At 44.6% G+C, this 21,562-nt stretch overlaps 2 protein-coding genes across 5 annotated transcripts in view; one reads left to right on the forward strand and one right to left on the reverse strand.

Annotated features, from left to right (window-relative positions):
- LOC114043711 (GATOR complex protein NPRL3) overlaps positions 1-12,680 on the forward strand; it is an 80,700-nt gene extending 68,020 nt beyond the window's left edge. For all 3 annotated transcript variants that reach the window (XM_027862815.1, XM_027862816.1, XM_027862817.1), the window contains 3 exons: positions 3,859-4,048; positions 6,421-6,613; positions 11,844-12,680. In XM_027862815.1, coding sequence (XP_027718616.1) covers positions 3,859-4,048; positions 6,421-6,613; positions 11,844-12,009 — 549 coding nt within the window. In that variant the 3' untranslated portion in view covers positions 12,010-12,680. The remainder of the gene's footprint in view (positions 1-3,858; positions 4,049-6,420; positions 6,614-11,843) is intronic.
- An 844-nt stretch (positions 12,681-13,524) lies between these two features.
- LOC114043713 (DNA-3-methyladenine glycosylase-like) overlaps positions 13,525-21,562 on the reverse strand; it is a 66,032-nt gene continuing 57,994 nt past the window's right edge. For both annotated transcript variants that reach the window (XM_027862818.1, XM_027862819.1), the window contains one exon: positions 13,525-14,087. In XM_027862818.1, the coding sequence (XP_027718619.1) occupies positions 13,708-14,087 (380 nt within the window). In that variant the 3' untranslated portion in view covers positions 13,525-13,707. The remainder of the gene's footprint in view (positions 14,088-21,562) is intronic.

Genomic DNA, 21,562 nt, shown 5'->3' on the forward strand with positions numbered 1-21,562 from the left:
GTGTGTGTGTGTGTGTGTGTGTGTGTGTGTGTGTGTGTGTGTGTGTGGTGGGGAAAAGGGGTTATAGATAGCAAGGTGACTGGGTGGACAGTTGAATGGAAATGTGAAGCATAGCTAGATACAATAGCAGAGAACAATTCTGTCACTGTAGTTCAGGCCCAGGGTAGTAGTTCTGAAGCAAAATGGATGGTGGAACTTTCCCAGGGACTAGAGGTATAGTTTCTGGATGTCCATTCTAGAGGTCCTGGTCCACATGGAAGAAACAGAAGAGCAGCAAGGCATATGGCAAGGTGGCCAGAGAAGATGTCTGCATGATATACAATGTATGATCTGGTTTGGGATGCACCTCTTGCTCCCCACTTGGATCTCTTAGGTTCCCCAATTTAGCTCATCTGGCTTGAAATCTGACTTTCTTCCTAATTGGTTATGCTTTGAATTGTTCCTCTGGTAACATGTCCAGTCCTTTGTACTTGATTCTCTATTCCTACCCAGGACATTACAGCCTTTTTTAGTCAGTGTAGCGAAGTGGGCCCATGATGAAGAAGTGAAATGTTATCTGAGCCTGAATGAGGTTCATTAAGCAGCAGTTGGCTAGAAGGGCTGAAAGAGAGATTGAAGTAGGGAAGTTTCAGGAAGGACACTTTGTAAGTCTGGAAATGGAACAATTAGAAATGTTAACTTCTGTAGGTGGAAAACAGTTTTACTCAGTCATTAAATGGGGCATTTCCAGGGCACACTGGCACTTTACAGAAAGGGCATCATTGCATGCCTTGTTTTTCTTTTTTTTTCCTTTTTGAAGCTGTAAAGGAAGGTTTTCACACTGAGATGACATTGACAATAAGAGGGAAGTGTGAGGAGTGAAGGGGTGATTTGGTTTCCAGAAAGTAAAGATAAGAACCTTTAAAAATATCTCATACTTCTTGGCATAATCAGCTTTTCCCCCACTTATAGCCTCTGTGTGACTTAAAGCCATACTTTAGTCTACATTTTGTTTCTGAGATCTCAGCAACTGATTGAGTTAGCTATTGTAAGTTGAATTAAAGAAAACATTTACTTATATTGAATCTCCCTCCCACACTTGCCTATCTACGTACCAACCCATGTGCCACCTCACACTTGCTATCATGTGTTCACAAAAAAGATGTGTGAGGGGCAGAATGAATGCCTCTGAACTCCCACCATGATTGGATAACATTGGGTTGGACTTGAATGATTCAGCAGTAATGGTAGCAACTTGATGAATTTGTCAGTGCTGATGGCAGTCTTGAGAATGGCCCAGGCTAGTTTACTGCTGTAGACACAGAATGTTACTTAGGAACTTTGGTCCTCAAAAGTGCATTGAACAAGATGCCCTTATCTTTTTCTACACTGGGGACTATTCTGCCAATGTGACTTGGGACACATTGACCCTTTTGGGTTTTGAGGTGATACAAAAGCCTTTTTATGAGAACTTCTGCACTTAGAACCATCGAAAACTTTTTAGGTGTGGAAAGTGCTGCCTTTGCTGGCCTTAATTGTTAAGAGTTTTCTGATTCCAAAAGATTGAGAAACACTAAAATACAGGAGCAGCTAGGTGGCGAAGTGGATAGAGCACCTGCCCTGGAGTCAGGAGTACCTGAGTTCAAATTTGGCCTCAGATACATAACATACACTAGCTTGTGTGACTCTGGGCAAGTCACTTAACCCAAATTGCCTCACCAAAAAAAAAAGAAAGAAAGAAACACTAAAATACAGCCCCCTCTCCATAAGATCATATATTTAAAGGTAGAGGAGACTTCAAAGGCCATTAAGTCCAATCCCAGTGTTTTACAGATGAAGAAAATGAGGTGCAGTGAGGTTAAATGGCTTACCCAGGGTAACACAGCTAGTAAGTTTCTTAGGCATTATTTGCATCCAGGACTTACCCACCATTCCATGTTGCTTTCTTCATTCACAGGAAGTTAGAATAGGGCCTTTAAAATTGAGCACTGCCTCTCAGTTGCAGGAATTTTCTGCTGGGAAAATGTGATTCCTGTGATTTGTTTTGAAGAGGGAGAAACAGGCAATCAAAGACAAAAGCGAAATAGTCCATCTCCCCAAGAGGTTCATTTTGTGTTTATATAAATAAGAATATGTAAAGTAAATGTAAGTGAACTTTCTGGAGGGCCTTAGCATCTGGGAGAACAGAGAATCATGAAGACTTCATACAGAAGGCAGCCTCTGAGTTGAGTTTTGAAGAAAAGAAAAGGTGAAAGGAAGTGAGAAGGTGCATTCCAGGCATGGAGCACTGGGGAATGGTGATGAGGAAAAGGGAGGTGGTAGGTGAGGACAGCAAGGAGGTCAATGTGGCTGAGCCAAATAGTATGGGAAAGGGGATAATGTGTATAACAAGACTGGATAAGGAGGTTGGAGCCAGGTTGTGAAGGGCTTTAAGAGCCAAACAGAGAAGTTTATATCTGATTCTGAAGTTAACGTAGGGAGTTATTGCAGTTTATTGAAAGGGGAGTGACCTGATCAGATCTGCTTTTTGGGAAAGTCACTTCAGCAGCTATGTAGAGAATGAATTGGAGTGAGAAGAGTCTTGAGGCAGGGAGACCAAACAGGAAGCTATTGCAGTATTTCAGGTGAGAGATGAGGAGAGCCTGAGCTAGGCTGATGGCCATGTGAGGAGAGAGAAGGGCATGGAAGCAAGAGACATTGTGGAGGTAGAAATTACAAGATTTGGCAAGATGGGGGAAAGTGAGGTCTCTAGGATAACACTGACATTGTGAACCTGTGTGATCATGACACATACGATCAACCAGCAAAGGAGAGTGAGAAGGGGAAAAGTGTCATAAATACCCAAAGAGGAGATGGTATTCAGGATGACCCATTATTACATAGTATTAGGTGCAACAGTGGTCAAGAAGCTCAAGGACCAAGAAAAGAGCATCAGATTTAGTAATTAGATTATTGGTTGCTTTGGAGAGGGAAGTTTTAGTTAAATGGTGAAGTCCCAAGCTAGACTACAGAGGGTTGAGAAGCAAGTGAGAAGAAAAGAAGTGGAAACTGGGGCAGCTAGGTGGCGCAGTGGATAGAGCACTGACCCTGAAATCAGGAGGACCTGAGTTCAAATCTGGCCTCAGACTAAACACTTGACACTTACTAGCTGGGTGACCCTGGGCAAGTCACTTAACCCCAATTGCCTAAAAATAAAAAAAAAATAAAAATAAAGAAAAGATTGTTAAAAAAAAAAAGAAGAAGAAGTGGAAACAATGAGTTTAGCCATCTTTTTCTAGGAGCATGGTGTAATAAAGATGAGAATAGGATGTTAGCCTGAGAGGATAATAGGATCTAGTAGTTTTTTTTTGTTTGTTTTTTGAGGTTGGAGGAGACTTATATATGTTTGTAGGAAGTTGGGAAGGAATCAGTATAGAGATAGACTGAAGATTAGAAAAGGAATGATTGTGGGGACCATTTGCTGGAGAAGGAAGGCAGTGGGATCAAAGTATTGTGAAAAGGGGTTGGCCCTGGTGAGAAGAAGAATCACCTCTTCATCAGAGACTAGAATAAAAGAGAGACTGTGGGAATTCAGAGATGTAGAGAAGAGAAGAGAGAGCTCATGGCAAATAGTCTCCATTTTCTCAATAAAGTGTGGAGTGAGGTCCTCAGCTGAGAAGGTGGATTCTGGGCCTGTCATCAGGAGAAATGTGGGGCCACATAGCTGGAGGCAGCAGTTAATGCCTAAATGTGATTAGAAGTGCATGTGGCCTAGAGCTTCCCCACTGCTGAATGTCAAAGAGTATCATTCTTCTTTTCTGAGCCTGACTCTTCTCACTGAGGTCTGCTTTTTCCTCCTTTTTTGTTTTCCCTCATGAAATTCCCCTACTGTCTTTGTAGACACAACTCATCCAGATGGTGATCTGGATGCTTCAGCATAGGCTTCTGATCCAACTGCACACATATGTTTGCCTGATGGTGCCCCCCAACGAAGAAGAGAGTCGAACACGAGAGGAGGATGTCCCCTTCACCGCCCGCGTCGGAGGCAGAAGCCTCAGCACACCCAATGCCCTGAGCTTTGGCTCACCAAGTAGGATCACCTCTCTTGATACCCTAGCTTTGCCTCAGAAAGGGGAGGGAGCCTATCCCCAGGAAGATGTGAGGAGTGGCCTGATATCGAGGCTCCCACCTCTCATGTCCCTGGTCTTGGGAACTGGGATAACTGGACAACTTGGTTTGCATGTGCAGGTGTGTACCCAGTAGGGAGCAAATACTTGTGGTTGCAGGCTTTGTCTTAAGAACTCCTTCCAAGTTCACTGCAGTGTGTGCCTATTCTCAGGAACAGCCTAAGACCCCACGGGGAATGTTCCCCTTTGTGTACATGCTCTTCCAGTCCTTTGCTCAATCCTCAGAGCTCCAGAGGGAGTGAAGTCAAACTGCTTCTTAGACAGCCTGGACATGGGCTCCAGGCTTTCTCATTTTAGTTTCATTTTAGTCACCTCTGACTGACCCTTCTCTCTTGGGTATCTTCCATAAGTTAGCTGAAGAAGTACAATTTTATCCTGATTCCAGGAGTATTAGGAACTCCTGGGGCTGGGAGGGGCCTTTGTCACTGCCTATGCCCTTTCAAACCAGTGAGTCATAATCATTTTAAAGAAAAGATTTACAACCTTCTATAGTAATTGATCAGTTAGCATTTTCTGTATCCTCTGGAGTACCTTGCTGCAGCTCATCTAAAGCTCTTGCTGTGGCTTGAGACTGTGTTCTCCCCTTTGTGGTCTTAGGTAGAGACTCCACTGCCTTGCAGCCCATCCTGGACCTGGAGCTCCCCTCTGCTTTCCTCCAGCCAGCAGAGGATGCATCCGGCTCCAAATCTGTAAGGCCAGGACTGAACTAGTTGGAAAGCACTGTACAAAAGCACTTGCTCCCTAAAAATAAGATTGCTGTTATTATTGCTATTGATAACTCACAAGATTCCCAGAGTCCCAAACAACAACTCCTACAGTAACCCTGGGAAGTTGGTGGAATAGATATTGTTAATCCCTATTTTCCAGACAAAGAAGCTGAGGGTCAGAGGAATGAAGTCACTTGCCCATAGTCCTATAGCTCTAAGTGCCAAGGCTTGGCTTTGACCTTAAGTCCACAGACTCCAAGCCTAGCACTGTCCCCTCTCTACAAAGCCCATTTAGGAGCCACACAAGAGAATCGGTTTCATTACTTTAGATTCACACTTCTTTAAAACAAACAAATCCAAAACTTGTATTTCCCAGCATGATCCCTGTATTTGCCAGACTTGGCTCCAAAAAAACATTCAGCTATTTCCAACCTCTCCCCCACCAAAGCTGAAAATGTGCTATCGTCGAAGATAATTTCAATTTCAGTGTTCACTAGGCTCTAAAGGTAATTTCCAAGTAGAATTTCTCAAGAGTTCTGAGCAATAGCAAGCAGCTTTTGTACTAAATGCATAGCTTCCCAAAGGGGCTACTTGGAAGGACAACACTCAGATTCAGTTCTGAATGTTTTTGACAAAAATCAGTCACAGCTTCTAGTGTGGAAACTAAGTCTGCAAAAGAAAGTGCTGAGCTTCTTATACCAGAATTCCCTTGTGATCCTTTTTCTTATCTCTAAAGATTGGGAAATGCCTCCTTATTTCTCAGACCTACCATTGTAAGACAGTGGTTAGGACTTGTTTCTATTCTAGGACTTATCTGTGATTCTTAGGATCATAGGTTTAAAGCTGAAAGGGACCTTAGAAATCATCTCGTCCAATTCCCCTGTTTTACAGAAGAAGAAAACTGAGACCCCACGAGATTAAATAACCTGCCAGAGATCACACAGATTGTTAGTAGCAGAGTCAGGATTTGAACCTAAGTTGTCTAATTTCAAATCCAGTGTTCTTTCCATTGTCTTTTGTCAAACTGTGTTATGTACGTTTCAGGAATTTACAGAGACTTTAAAAAATCCTAAAATAAAATTAATTTGCAGGTCCATAACCTGCAACCCACTTTCCCTAAACCAGACTCCCTTCCAGTGACCTCACCTTGGCTTCTGTGGTTCATATTACTTGCTTCCTTCCCCTACTGCTACCCATATACCGTGTACCTGTATTACCTCCTCCATCAGAATTCCTTGGTGGACACAAGAGAAGGAGTTCCTAACTCCAGCTCAGATGGCTGTGTAAAACCCAGTGAGGGAAATGGCAAAAGCAGGAACATCAAAGAGTTGGCTTTTCATGGGGATGGGGAGATAAACTGGGCCAGTCAGGATGTGGCTTCTTCTGGGCACTCCTGTTAACAAAGATGTGGCCTGTTCAGAGACTGGAAGAGAGTGCACATGCTGCCAAGAGGAATAAGACAAGGCACAAGACCTTTTGTCTTAGTTCTCATAGAGGCCTTGGCCTCACTTAGTCCTGTCACAGAAAAGTGTAAGGTTCTATCACCTAACCCATGTTCTTTCCTGTAGCCAGCAGTGATGACATGACCCTCACAAGTCCCAGCATGGAGAACTCCAGTGCTGAGCTGCTCCCCAGTGGAGACTCCCCACTCAATAAAAGGATGACTGAGAATCTGTTGGCCAGCTTGTCAGAGCATGAGCGGGAAGCCATCCTCAGTGTCCCTGCTGCTCAGAACCCTGAAGATCTCCGCATGTTTGCCAGGTGGGAGCTTTGGTGTAATCAAGTAGTTAGAACTTACTCATTAGACAATAAGGAGTTGGAAGACTTCTGAGCAGATTAGCGACTTGACGAAATGCATGCCTGTAAGACTGACCTATCAGCAGTCTGGAGGATGAACTGGAGTTGGGAGGAAAATAGAGGCAGAAAACCATGTTGGATGGTTATTGCTATAGTTCAGGCCTCAACTAAAGGGGTCAGAGCTTCATAGATTTAGAGCTGGAAGGGACCTCAATGTTCAATGAGTCTCATCCCCTTACTTTACAGGTGAGGAAACTGAGGCCCAGGGCAGTTAAGTGACTTTCCCAGGGTCACACAGCCATAAGTGTCTGATATAAGATCTGAACTCTGTTCTTCCTGACTCCTAAGTCTAGCATTCTATCCACTATGCCAGGTGGCCTGCGAATAGAGAAGAAGATGCAATAGTGAGAGCATAGTTAGAATTGATAGAATTTAGACATGACAGGAAAGTGAAATGTCAAAGCTACCCCAAGATTAGGTACATTGACAGAAATAATGAAGTCAGAAAAAACCTTAACTTTGAACTGTGGAGTTGCAGGTGTAGGTCTGGCTTATAATTCAGTCAAATTCAACAAACATTTGTTAAGCATGTACTGTGTGCAGGGTCCTGGCTTTTGGGTGAGAGGTACAGATCTGGGCAGAGAATCTGAATAGAGGGGATAATTGAAGCAATGCAAAGTGGTTGGACCAGATTATTCCTAAAGATATTTATAGTTCTAACATTTAGTGACTCTCCTGGTGTAAAACATTGACCATTCAGTTGGAAAATTAACTCTTCATTTTAAAAGTAAACTTTGAGAAGAAAAAAGACCAGCTGTTCCCTAGAGCTCGTATTGAAATCCTGCAGGAAAGTCTATTTCTATATGCATTAACCCAAGGTCTAGGCTGTTAATCAGGTCCAGATCCTGCTAATTGGCATTTGGTTTTTCACTCATAGGGAATGGCAGAGTAATGAGCAATTGTTTACCTTAGAGAAAATATACATCAGTGCCTCATTTCTAGCAATTTTGAAGGTTTCATTTCTGTAAAAAGAGGAATTAATTTTAGGTACACTAACATTTAATTGGGTTGCTATGCTAGCCTGTCTTAGAAAAGTCATTTCAAATCCATCTTTTACCTGCTGCTACAGGTTATTAAGGAACAAATATCATTTTGATTTCCACCCAGTTTCTCAGGAACACACCTGCTGTATAAAGTAAGGTATATTTGTCCTCTCCTGGACATACTTACAGCAGAAGTGATTCTGAGTTCCTCTATAAAGGTAATTGGGTTAATAGGAACCTAGGAAGGGAATGTGAGCCACCCCCCCTCCCCCACACTCACATGCCTAACAAATAAGTGTCTCTGCCTGACTTATACGTGCCTGTGAACCTATGTTGGTATGACCTAGTGGAAAAACAAAAACATTAGATTAAGAGTGAAGAGAAATGGGTTCTGGTGTTGATCCTGCTACTAAATTGTATATAACCTTAGGCAAAATCACTTATTTCTCTGTTTCATTTGCCTCACTTTTAAAGATGACTCTGCCCTCCCTAATTCAGGATAAAATGGAATAATGGAGGTGAGACAGACCAAGCATGTTTGGGAGGCAGAAATAGGGGACGATAAATTTAGAAAGCTCTATGGAGAAATTAGGTTCCATATCAAAATTAGGTATTTAGTGAATACTTTTTGTTGGCAAGGTAGAAAAGACTGTCAGTTCAGTCCCTTTAGCCATCCACTGTCTATCCACTGTCACATGCTAATGCAGGGAGAGACAGCATGGCACAGTGCCTAGAGAACTAACCAGAACCTGTGGGAATGCTCTTCAGCGTTGTCATTGTCATCGTCATTATAGCCAAGAGCCAGGAGACTCTGAGGACCAAGTTCAGGTCCTACCTCTGACATGTACTGGCTGCGTGGGGTGTATGAGCTGATCAGGAGACTAGCCCCTCTGATGTGAGGGCTCATTCACCTTTGGTGTCCACCTGCGTCACAGACAGGCTAAACCAGGTTGAGGGGACAGGCTTCAAACCCATTAGTGAGTTGGGGGTGTCTAGAACGCAGAACAGTTTGTTCCAGTGGTTACGAAGGTGGCTGAAGCAGGCACTGAGGAGAGCTTAGAGCTTAGTCAGACACTGAAAATGCCAGGGGCGGGCACTGCATCCTGGACCATTACCAGTCATGCTGACTTTTGTCTTGCCACTGGACTTCAGTGACTCTGGAAGACAGAGTGAGACTGATGATTCCAACTCTGCCTCATCAAATATAATTCACAAGTGAGTCAAGACATCACCCTGTGATGTGATTCGTCCTCTTCGGAAATGAAAGATGAACAGCAACTGGCTGTGTGACCTAGGGCAAGTCACTGAACTTCCCAGTGCTCCAGGCACCTAAGACTGTAAATTGCAGAAAAGGTGCTAGCCTGTAAATTCATTTCCCACTGGACATTCCCTGCACCAGTGAAATCACAGGTCCTGTCCCTGTCCCTATTTCATGCTAATGCAGTTTGTGTTCCCTGAGTACCTACCAGCTGAAATGAGACAGGGACCCACAAGTGTGTAAATGGCAGAGGGAAACCAGCATGGAAATGGGCACTAGTGGAAAGAGCCCTAAAAGACGTGGGTTTGAATATCAGTTCTGGCACTTTACATAATACCACTTACTTACTTGCTATATACAAGACCATGGGCCTTGGTTTCCTCTTCTGGGAGGTAATGGGGGTTGGACTAGTTGAAGTCCCTACTGGACTTCATCTGAGAACTGGAGTTCTCAGATCATGTGTTATTTTGTGATCCTAGTCTCTTACTGCTTAGTCAGGCCTAGTGGGCCCAGCAGACACTTTAGGGAAAACAAATTAGGGAGACAGCAACCACATCCTGAGCCAAATCATCTCAGTTGGGTAGCTTTGAATGTAGGTGGGGAGGACTGACCCATCAGGGGATTTGAAAGAAATCTCCAGACCATGAGGAGTTCTCTTTCCACCTCATATCCCCCTCTCAACTCTGTGCCTGCTCCAGCAAAGCTCTTCAGCTCAAGTATTTCTCTTTCCCTTAGTCTGAGTGGTGCTTGGATAGATATTATTCTGAGCTTGCTCTTTATGCTGTGTGACCTGTGCCCGCCTTGCTGAGGAATCTGAATGAGTGTGAAGGGGCAGCCCCAAAGTGCCCTCTCTGAATAGCTCAGGGCAAGTGAGAGGGTAGCACAGAAACTATCAGAGCAAAAAAGGCTGGTGGTGTCAACTTTTCCCCATGAAATAGACTCCTGAATATACACCACCCCACTTACTGAAGAACAGAGGGCCTTCTTATCCAAAGCCAGTTCAGCCCCAGCCCCCAAGACTGCTTGGGGGAACAGGGAAATGTTGCAAGAATGGCCAGTAACCTCCCCTGGCAGCATTAGCTGTCTAGAGGGAGTGCTGACACTTCTGTTTTGGGGAAGAGGACAAGAAATTGGACCTAAAAATCTTGAGGGAAGTTCCCAAAAAGACAACCCTCTGTCAGAGGTGCCCTGGCTGATGCTGGGCACTATCCCATAATCCTCTGATGAGTGAAGGAAGAGGGAAAATGTGTGCATCTTTCTCTCTGCTTCCTGCTGTGTACCTACCTCTTCTTAGACTGTGTGTGTAGTGGGAGCTCAGAGGGAGAGAAATGTACAAGTTATTGTCATACTTGACATTTGGCATAAAATGAAGCAGGAGTCTAAAACAGCAAGAGGTGTGCTGGAAGGAGACCTGTGAAAGACCTGAGTCTTCATATTTTTTATGTTTATATTTTATTTTTTCCAATTACATGTAAAAATTATTCATTTATTTATTTATTTATTAGTGAGGCAATTGGGGTTAAGTGACTTGCCCAGAGTCACACAGCTAGGAAGTATTATGTGTCTGAGGCCAGATTTGAACTCAGGTCCTCCTGACTCCAGGGCCAGTGTGTAAAAATAATTTTTAACATTCTTTTTTAAAATTTTGAGTTCCAAATTCTCTACCTCCCTTCCCCTCATGAAGGCAAGTGATTTGATATATATTACACGCAATTAGTTATGTTGCAAAAGAAAACACAGAGCAAAAGAAAAAAACAAAGTTTTTTTTTTAAGTATGCTTCAGTCTGCATTCAGATGCCATCAGTTCTTTCTCTTGAAGTGGATAGCATTTTTCATCATACAATTATCTTGTCATTTCATATAGCACAACAGTATTCCATCACAATCATATACCACAACTTGTTCAGCCATTCCCCAGTTGATGGGTATCTCCTCACTTTCCATTTCTTTGCCATAACAAAAAGCTGCTATTAATATTTTTGTACATATAAGTTCTTTTCCTTTTTTTAAAAATCTCTTTGGGATATAGACCCTAGTAGGGATATTTCTGGGTCAAAGATATGCACAGTTTTGTAGCCCTTTGGGCGTAGTTCCAGATTGTTCTCCAGAATGGTTAGATCAGTTCACACCTCCACCAACTGCATTAGTGTCCCAGTTTTTTTCTGCCTTAATTTCCCCAGTTGTTTCTGTATTATGAGATGACATATGTTCAAGCAATTTTCAGATTTTATAAAAAGCACTATATAAATGCCAGCATGATAATAGTGGTTAGAAAAGCCAGACTTATCCAGGAAAATCTGGGTTTAAGTCCTGATTTCTGCTTCATCCTGGCTGGGTGACCCCAGGGAAAGCACTGTAACTTTCCAGGTTTCCAGAGGAAACTCTCTAAAAGTTGGTGGGGTTCCCTATGCCAATGAAATCACAAAAGTTCAGTCCAAAAATAAGATTTCAGTTATTATTATCTCTGACCTGTCTATCTGTGGTTATAAGAACTAAGTGAGAGAACTTATATGAAGGCTACACAAACGTTTTCATTTTTATAGTTGAGGCCAGCAGAGGCTACCTAGAATAAGGGTGTGAACCAACTCTTGATGAGGCCAGCAGATATCTTACAGCATCCTACTGTAGACAGAGCATTGGCTCTTAAGTCAAAGGACCTGTATTTAAATCCTACCTCTGATATTTATTACCTCTGTGACCATGAACACGTCATTTAACCTCATTGGGTCTCAGTTTCCTTATCAGTAAAATGAGTGGGTTGGCTCAAAAGATGACTTTGAAGGTACCTTCGAGCTCATGATCTATGATTCTAGGATCCAGGAAGGGCCTCTCAGATGGAAAGTGTTGCCAAGGACCTCCGAGGTGCACTTACTAATTTCTTCTTCCCTCTTAGGCTATTACATTATTTCCGGGGACGCCATCACCTGGAAGAGATCATGTACAATGAAAACATGCGACGATCCCAACTGCTGATGCTCTTCGACAAGTTCCGAAGTGTGCTGGTGGTCACCAACCACGAGGACCCGGTCATCTCAGTTTTCCAGTCACTTCTAAAATGAATGAGAAGTTAGCCCCCTGCTCAGAGAAGAACTCACCCTGGAGAATTCTTCGAGCCACCAAGGGCCAGAGGGGATGGGGAGGCATTCCACAAAAAGAGTGGCTATCTTGGGACCATGGTTGGTTTCCTCTCAGGCTCCAAGTTGGCCCTTCCTGTTATTCTTCCTTTTGAGAAGCAGAGTGACTGTGTGGGTTCCTAAGGAGCACAGTATTAGTGGGATCGAAAGGCCCACTTATTTGGACCTTGAATTCTGGATGTAGGTGGAGGGAAGGCTATGTGGTGGCTCAATTAAGCTTGAGGAAAATGCCCTGAAATAACATGGCTTTAACTCACATGCTAGCTTCCTAATCTGGAATCAGCTATAGGCTCTAACTCAGCTTGAGCCTGCTGCTAGAGTGTGGCATGGTGAGTCCCTCCAACCATCAGCCCTTCTTCTTAGCTTGCCAGTCACTCCTGGACCTGTGACCATCCTATATATTTGATGGTTATCAGCTTAGGGTTGGGGGGGTGGGGAAAGCTGAGAGGCCTTCCTTTCCCTGCTTGAGTAGTGTATGACTTTTGTAAGGTTCTCTTAAAGGCCAATCTTCCCAACCCAACCATGGTGCAGCCCCAGAGCTAAGGGGCTGTTGAGAATGTTGTAGGAAAATAAAAGAGCCAGGAGTTAGCTTTCTAGCTGGTCTGTCTCATGCCTTTCCCCTGTCCCTTATAATTATCATTTGGCTTCTGTAAGGAGAGCCCTACCCCCCTTTAAAGGGAGGTACAGGCCCTTGCCTCCCCCCATTCTCATAAAGGCCATTATAGAAAACATGGCTTAACCCTTTGGACCCTTCCCACGCAGATTGGCCTGAATGCCTTGACAGTGAGAGGCTGCAGCTAGCCAGGAGACCCATAAGCATTAGCTCTAAGGCAATGGGAAAACAAGAGTTTCCCTCCATGCTGTGGTAGCCACCCTTGATGAGATTCACAGCCAATTAGGTCGTTTTTGTCAGAGCCTCTCCCAGACTCTGTCTGTGGAATAAATACATTTCTATGCTGTTATGGTAAAATGCTTAACTAGGCAGTGACACTGGGGCTTCTTGATGTTAGATGGTTTTTGCATCAGCTGGAAAGCTGGAAAGTTATCCCTGGGCCAGCAGTATTGAAAACAGCTCAGTGTCTGCCCCAGGCTGCCTGGGAAAAACCATTTTGGTCCCCAGGGCAGACCCCTTACAAGGCCTGCCAGGACATCTTGGCAACCAGCAAGGATGGCAGCATCAGGGCTACAGAAAAAAGGAAGACCATGGCCCAGGTTGTGGCTCTGGTGGTATCTTCAGATGCCATGGGCTTCTGTCCTGCTGTTTGGGCAAGGCCACAGATGCCTGCAAGCAGAAAATCAAATTGCTTTAAAGGAGAGGGTTAGGTACCCCTAACCCATGGCTTAGAGGCCATGGTGGCAAGAGCCAGTCTCCCTGAAGGCTGCTGACTGTCCTCCCCTAAAACGCCACACTAAAAGAAAAAAAAATGAGACACTAGTATATACATGACTCCCCTAACATTGTTTTGTGGAAACAAGAATTTATTTTTCTAAACCTTTAAAAATCTTTGCTGTAGCCTAGTCAAGCCATGACCTTGACACAACAGGGGCTCAGCTTGCAAGTGCTGAATTCACTACCACCACCAGCAGCAGCAGAAGCAGCAGCTCGGCTTCCCTAGCTGGGCCCTAGCCACTGGCCTGCATTTCCTGTTCTACCTTTCGATCTACCACACTGACGTAAGGGTTGCCTTGGATGTAGAATCTGAGTGGCTTTAGGGCCCACTCTCCAGCATAGTTGATACCAATCCTGGGTGCCGCCACCACAGTATGTTCCCCTGGCCTTTCAGGACCCTGCTCCAGCCAAATGGCCTCCTCTTCTGCCAGGTCCCTCTGGTCAAAGCTTTTGTCAATGGCCAGGGCTTGACATAGCTTAGAGGGGCCATTGCAAAGTTCCCGGTCCTTGAGGGCCCTGGCAGCTCCTTTTCGGTGGGCATTACGAAGCTGCCGCATCATCTCCAGGCCTTCCACTGGCTCCAGGGAACGGAGAAGGATGCATGCCCCTTCACCTGCAAACAGCAAGCACAAGCTTTGAGTTACAGAGATGTGAGGAGGAGTTTTGAAGAATTTCTGCTAGTGGCTCAAGGTGATGAAAGGTGGTCAGACCCCTCCCGCATCCCCACTCTGAGACAACGCCCAACTGTGGTATCCTTAGATAAGGGTGGGAAATTGCTGCCTGGAAATTAATCTGACAAGAGCAGTGACTTGTTATTCTGTTTTCTCAAAAGAGTGAGATATATTTTCAGCCTTGCTAATTAGTTTATAAGTTTTTATTTCAGTACTATGAGCCATCAATCATGAGAGGGAGACCTCTTGACTACCTATCCTCCTGATCTTTCCTCCTCCACATCCTCTCCTTATGCTCATCGAAACAGAACAGCAAGTCACAGACAACACGGGGGAAACTGATGAAAACTAGGCCCCAAACCAAAGCTCTTTCCTCATTCTTTTGGGGAAGAAACTGTCTTTGGTATGAATGCTTTGTTACAGGCAAATCAACAATTAGGAAAGAAACTAAACCAAGACTCTGAATACGAGGCTACAGCAATCTTGGGTGCAAGGGACAAATTTTAACAGGCGATGTGCAGCTTTTATGGGCCTCTTAACTCCATATACCCAAATCTGGGATATACTCCCTGATATCAAGAGATCGAGGCTTGCCAAAGAGAGACAACAGGAGAGAGAACCTGAACATTAGACTCTGCCATAAAATGGGCTGGTATTGGCTCTGATGTATGTGTGACTGAACAGTGCAAATCTGTTTCATTCTAGGTTTTATTTTCCTCATCTGTAAAATGAGGGGTGGAAAGCAGTCAGATTGATAAGGTTTCATCTAGTGCAAAAAGCCTGATTCTCTAATCCCATACTGGCATTATAGTGGTACAGATAGAAAAAAGGCCTCCCTCTAAGTCTGGATAGGTCAAATTTTGGAAAAATCCAGCCTCCATGTGAGTTTTAAGCATAAAACCTCTGTTATAGTCAGCCTCCCAAAAGATTCTTGATCTATACCATCTGTGAGGCCAGCAGGGCAGACCTCAGGAGGCCTTACTCCCTTGTCCACACCCAAGGCTTCAGCCTCCAGCTCTGAGCTTACACGGCCGACCCTGGAGCTCACCAACTCTAGATTATTTTCCCAGTAAATAAAGCCATCTGGAGCCCCAGACAGGCTCTGGTTGTTGGGGAAAGCACTGGCTAGAAGGTTTCCAGTCAATGTCTCACCCACATGTCATCTAACCTCTGTCCTGACTGGGCCAAGTCGGAGGAGCTCATCAAATCAGAAGAATGTCACTAGAGTGATGAATGATAATTCTCCCCAACACCTTTCCAAAGTGTACCAAATGGAAGGAACACTACACAAACATATCTACCCTCATAAGGAACAGAAGCAGGTGCCATCTCCCTAGTGCGTTGGAATTTAGGCCAGGGTTTCTGGGATCACATGTGGCCCTTTGTTGTCAAGCACTGGGCATTTGTGTGAATCAGGTAAAAAAAGGCAGGATATCTTTGCTGGGACATGGAAGAAGAGGATCTCTTCTGAATTTAGCTTTGATGCTTAGGGGGCCAGAAAATAGCTGGATGATCTCTTTAGGTACTTCCTTGAGTAGAAGAATGGAAGGAGTGTTGTAATCGGAAAGCCTGGGTCTGTATTCGAGCCCCATCACCATTTCATGGGGGTGACCTCCAAGCAAGTCACTCCTCTCTCAGCCTCCCTCTTCCAGCTCTAAATTCTATGATCCTTAATGACTTCCCCTCCCGGAGTCCCAGTTTGCTCATGTATAAAATTAGGATGATGCTAGTAGGGCTGTTGAGGCAAGTAATATTATCCTCAGGCAGCCCAGAGTAGAGTGTCTTGTCGGCACAGCAGTGATGGGAATTCCTTCGTTCATACCCTGTGATGGGATGTGCCTTATAGATCACCTCCTCACTTCCCCTACATTACTTCCTTAGTCAGTCAGTCTTCTCAGACTCCTCCACCACTTCCACCCTGAGGGACCCTTCCTGCTGCCTCAAGGGTATTTATTCCTCTAGGTTTCCTCACTGACCAAGAACTAAAGGCTCCCATGTGGAAGCAGAAAGGTACAAATCCCCAACCTGTAAAGGGGAACCGATGCCCTTTTGTTTTCAACTAAACCAGAACTCTATTCATACTCTCATAAATTTACCCACACCCTCCCACCTGGCTGCCCTGACAGGCTGACAGTCTCCTCACAGGGGACACAGCCCCTAGGGGACAATCAGGCAGGCTGAGTTCAATGGAGCTCTCAATCCAGCCTCTGGCTGACAAATTTGAGCTGCTTGAGAACAGGATATTCCTGCCCCTCCACCCCCGTGACTCACTGCCCTTGTTGCCTCCTTCCCCCAGCATCAGCCTCCTGTGGGGGCCTAGTGCCTCTGCCCCACGGTAGACTGTGCTTCCCTTTTACTTGTTCAAAAGAAATCAGGGTGAAACATCCAGCAGAGCTAAAACCTTGGGCAATTCATAAGGTGAGCAAATCTCCTGGTACAGACTGGAAAATATAGAAAGAAGCTGGTAATCTTGCCCTGGAAGTGTCTGTAAACACCCCCTCTGCAGCCAGTTTTCAAAGAATGTAAAGATATGATCAAGGCCAACAAAGCCTTGAAATTCTAGCTCCTCTGCAAATGCTTCAGCAGTTCTTCAACGGCCTGTTCACATCCAAGTTTGTCCGGCAGCGGCGGCACAGCATCAAAGGGCAGTGCCTGGCCCGGTGTCTGAGGAAAGCCAGGCTTAGGGTAACAGCAGCACCTCACTTCCACCCCACACCCTGGTTGGGGCCACACTCCTGTCCATGGGGGACATTTCCTGGCCACAGGATACGTTCCCTGCTGGGCCTTCTATAAAACCTTAAATGCGGGACAATTTTCTGTTCATCATCAGTTCCTCATCCCCAAAGCTGGGGACCTCCTAGAGAAAGAAGGCAGAAATGGAGGTCCAGGGAAATGGGGATCTTGCTCACTGTCATACAAGTAGACCAAATCTGCTTTATGTTCCTTCAGTGAACTCTCTTCCAAAACAGATCCAAAACTTTCTCGTCTCTGTAAATGGCACCACCTAACGTTCTCTCAAATTCCCAAATCCAAGAATCACAATTCCTTTCCCATAGCCGAATTTTCTCAAATTTCCTTATAATAAAACTCCTCTTAAAAATGACAGTGACCATCCAGCTTTTCCTTGAAGGTCTCCAAAAGGGGAAGCCATTCCTTCCTAAGGCAGCCAATTCTACTTTTGAATAGCTCTTACTGTGAGGAAATTTTCTCCCTACATCATACCTAAATATATCTCTTTCCAAGTTTTCAAGCTCCTCGTTTTATCTTCTAGGGCCCAACAGAATACGTAGGATCCTTCCGTGTATCTGTAAATATTTGAAGATAGGTATCGTGGTCCATTCTAAGTCTTCTTGAGGATCCACACCCCTGGTTCCCACATACAAATTTTCACCATTATGGATGCCCTCCGGATGCTCTCCAGCTTATGAATAATCTGTCTTTGCTATCTTGTGCTTGTAAAGTGAATTTAAAAAAACCAAAACACTCAAATGTAAGACTTTACATTTATCTCTAATATGTCTTATAAATCATCCAATTTTCTCTGCCACCACACCCTCCTTTACTGAGGTCCTCATTACCCTTTGCCTGGACTACTTGTCTCCCTTCCTCTAGTCTCCCACTATCTAATCCGTCTTAATGAACCACTCTGAACTCAAACACCTTCTGTAGCTCCCTACTTTAAGTCTAAGATGCTCAGTCTGATCCTACCCTACTTATCAGTTCAATAAATTAAGCCCCTCTAAGTTGGAAGGCACAGTACTAGGAGGGCATAAGGAGCAAAATAAAAACACCCTCAAGGTGCTTGATTTCTACTGGAGGACTACAACGTATGTGCAGAGAAGTAAACACAAGTAACATAAAGAGAGAACACAACTACCCTGGGAACAGGGAAGGCTACACATGGGAGATGTACAGACTTATCTCCTGCCACTGAATAGGTGATTATACTCCTGCCGATTAGGTCTTCTCATAATCTCACCAACACACATCAAACTTGTTCTCATTTTTTTTTTTTGCCTTTGGTCTCAATATCTCCTTACTCTTCCTACCTGGTTTGCACATCCAAAACTTGAAGAACCATTCCTTGCCCTGACCAAGGGCCAGCTGCCAATGCTGCACCTTTTGTCCATCTAGTTTGCAACAGGAAGGAACATACATTCATTCCCAGAACCCCCTCAAGCCAGGGAGTTCATCAGTGGGGAAGGATTTGGGGTTCTAATACTTCCATTGTTCTGCTGTAGATTCCATGGACCTTCTCAGAAAATGAGCTTATGAAGACCATAAAAGCTAGGCCTCCTGGGAAACCAAAGTATCATCCCCAGAGACTGCCTCTAGGGACACTATCCATTTTACAGAGACTGGGCCAAGACATCCTACACACCCCACAATGGAGGAAGCAAGGCTTTATGACTAGCAGTCAGTCTCTGTGTCTATTATCACAATACACTAGGTCCATCTAGGCTGCCATTCTGACCTGCTGAGGAGTCAGAAAGTCTCAGCCCTTGGTGCTACAGAGGTCAGCTCTCAATGTAGATTCCTCCCTTTGATGCTATTCTTTTTAGTCTATGAATAAGCAAAACATGCTCTACCATTTCTGGCAGTGCTATGTGTCAAACCAGGGCCCTGTAGCTTTGGCTTGACCATACTCAAGCAAAAGGATAATTAATAATCATCAAGATCATTTATTATCACCATTAGAGACTTTGTGACTCCCCTAAAGGATTCAAGGTCCTCTAACTGCTGCCTGACCCTTAGTAGGTTCCTGGAAGACAGGGGTGACTCTATCCATTGAACAGATAGAGAACCCAAGGCCTAAAGAAGCCAAGGGAGATCTCTTTGCTAAAGTCACATGGCATTTAAAACCTTTCACAATAATAGCTACTCACATTCCTATAGTGTTTTATAGCTTACAAAACACTTTCTTCACCAGAAAGAAATAATGCAACTATTATTTCTTCATTACAGGTGAGGAAATTGAGGTTCAGAGATGTGACAGGATTTAACTCAAGTTCCCACAGCTAGTAAAGTATGTGGCAGAGCTGGGTGTGAACCTGGGCATTCTGACTCTAAAGCTGATATTCCTTCCAGTACAGCCATTGTAGTTCTCTGGCCTCAGCCTTTTCCAATTTCCTCTCTTCTACCCTGACATCCCCCATCTGCTCCCATAAGATGGTCCTCTCTCTACCTGGAGGAGCCACCCTGGGCTGAGAATGTCCACATTCACCCACTGAGGCCATTCTTAGATGGTAGCTACTCCAACCTTTTGATTTTTAAAGATGGAAAACAGAATGTTAACACTGAAAGGAACCAACTGTATCATTCTATGGAGAGAAACAGGCCCATCAAGGAAAAGTGTCTTACCAGAGTAAGTCACTACAGAGCTAGTCAGTAACAGGGCTGAGACTCCGAGCCCACATATTTTAGATTATCCTGCCTTACTTCTTTTAGATCCTGAAGCCTGATACCTTCTACCTTAGACCCACGAATATGAGGGTTTTAATACACACTACTCACCCCCAAGGGCAACAGGGAAGCCAGTACGTTCTATAGTCCAAGGTGAAGAAAAGAACAGAGAATGGGATAAGAGAGGCTTGAGCTCTCAGAAATCGTGCCAAGCGACAAAAAGGACCACTTGAGGGCAGATAGGTCTGCTTGATGAAGACTGTTAACAGTGTGGCCCTCAGCTCGATGGGAAACCCAAAGTCATTCTCTGAATCCTGAGATCCAACAGGGAAGGGTCTGCCCAGACAACATGAGAACCACAGTAAACATCACAAAGAAGACGAGTGAGCACAGGGCAAAGGAAGCACAGGAATGGAAAGGGGCTGGAAGACCAATGTGGACACGCCCCTGTTGTCCTCAGTCCTTCTCTCGCTCCTCTGCACAGGCACTGTTAGAATCAGTGTCCTTGCAGGCTTCACTATCTAGAGTGTTTATCCCTGTCGTTCAGTCTGAGGGTAAAAAACAACATGGGAAGCGAGTGACCTCCCCTCCTGTTCTGCAGGCATCTTAAGTTCAATGTGCCCAAAACTTAACTCTTTCCCAGAAAACCTGCTACTATTCTGAATGTCCCAATTACTGGTGAGTTGCCCCACCATCCTCCCAGTCCCCCAGACTTGAAACCTAGATGTCATTATCAACTGCTTACCCTCACTCCCCATATCCAATCAACGGCCAAGTCCTATGGAGTTTATGTTTGTAACATCTCCCAAATATGACCCCTTCTCTCCTCTGACACTGCCCCCACCCTTGGGCAGGTCTTTGTTACCTCACACCTGAATTACTGTAATGGTAGCTGGTGGGTCTAGCTGCCCCAAGTCCTTCCTCACCCCACTCCATTCTCCACTCAACTGTCAAAGTGCAGATCTGACGATATTCAATAAACCATTCAATAAACAGGCAGCTAGGTGGCACAGTGAATAGAGCACCAGGCCTGGAGTCAGGAAGACATCTTCCTGAGTTCAAATCTGGCCTCAGATACCTACTAGCTGTGTGACGCTGGGCAAGTCACTTCACCCTGTTTGCCTCAGTTTCTTCATCTGTAAAATGAGCTAGAGAAAGAAATGGCAAACCACTTTAGTATCTTTGCCAAGAAAACCCCAAATGGGGTCACAAAGAGTCAGACACAACTGAAAATAACTGAACAACAAAATGCAATGAACTCCAGCGGCTCCCTAGCACCCCTAAGATCAAAAACACAATGCTCTGTGTGGCATTCAAAGCCTTTCACCACCTGGCCCCCTTCTACCTTTCCAATCTTCTGACACCTCCCTTCCTAACACATACTCCGTGATCCAGTGACACTGGCTTCCCTGACAACTCCAGCTCCCACATCTTCACTGGCTGTTCCTCATGCCTAGAACACTTTCCTTCCTCATCTCTACCTCCTGGGTGCCTGGCTTCCTTCAAGTCCCAGCTCAAGTGCCATCTTCTATGAGAAGCCTTTTCTGATGCCCCTTAATACTAGTGACTTCCCTGTTGGTTTTCTCCAATACATATATACATACGTACATACATACATACACACACACATATGCATATACATACATATACATATATACACATGTATGTATATATATCTAAATTATATATATATATATATATGTATCTATAAATGTCTGTACAGTCGTTTTCAGGTCCTCTCCCTCATTAGACTAGTAGAGACAGTTTTTTGCCTTTCTTTGTAACCCCAGTGCTTAGCACAGTGCCTAGAACACAGCAGGTATCTTCTGTGGCTATGGGAAGGGAGCAGAATGGCATCATAGGAAGAGTGAGCTCAAGCCTCTTTCTAGAGTCAGGGCTGGAGTACTGGCTCACTAGCAGCTTTGTGGCTTGGGGCAGATCACTGCACTTCTCTGGAATCACGTTTCCTTCTCTGTAAAATGAGGATACTAAGTCCTGCCTTGCCTATATCACA

The sequence above is a fragment of the Vombatus ursinus genome, unplaced genomic scaffold, assembly GCF_900497805.2.
Source record: "Vombatus ursinus unplaced genomic scaffold, bare-nosed wombat genome assembly UNPS02014770.1, whole genome shotgun sequence".
Classification (NCBI taxonomy): Eukaryota; Metazoa; Chordata; class Mammalia; order Diprotodontia; family Vombatidae; genus Vombatus; species Vombatus ursinus.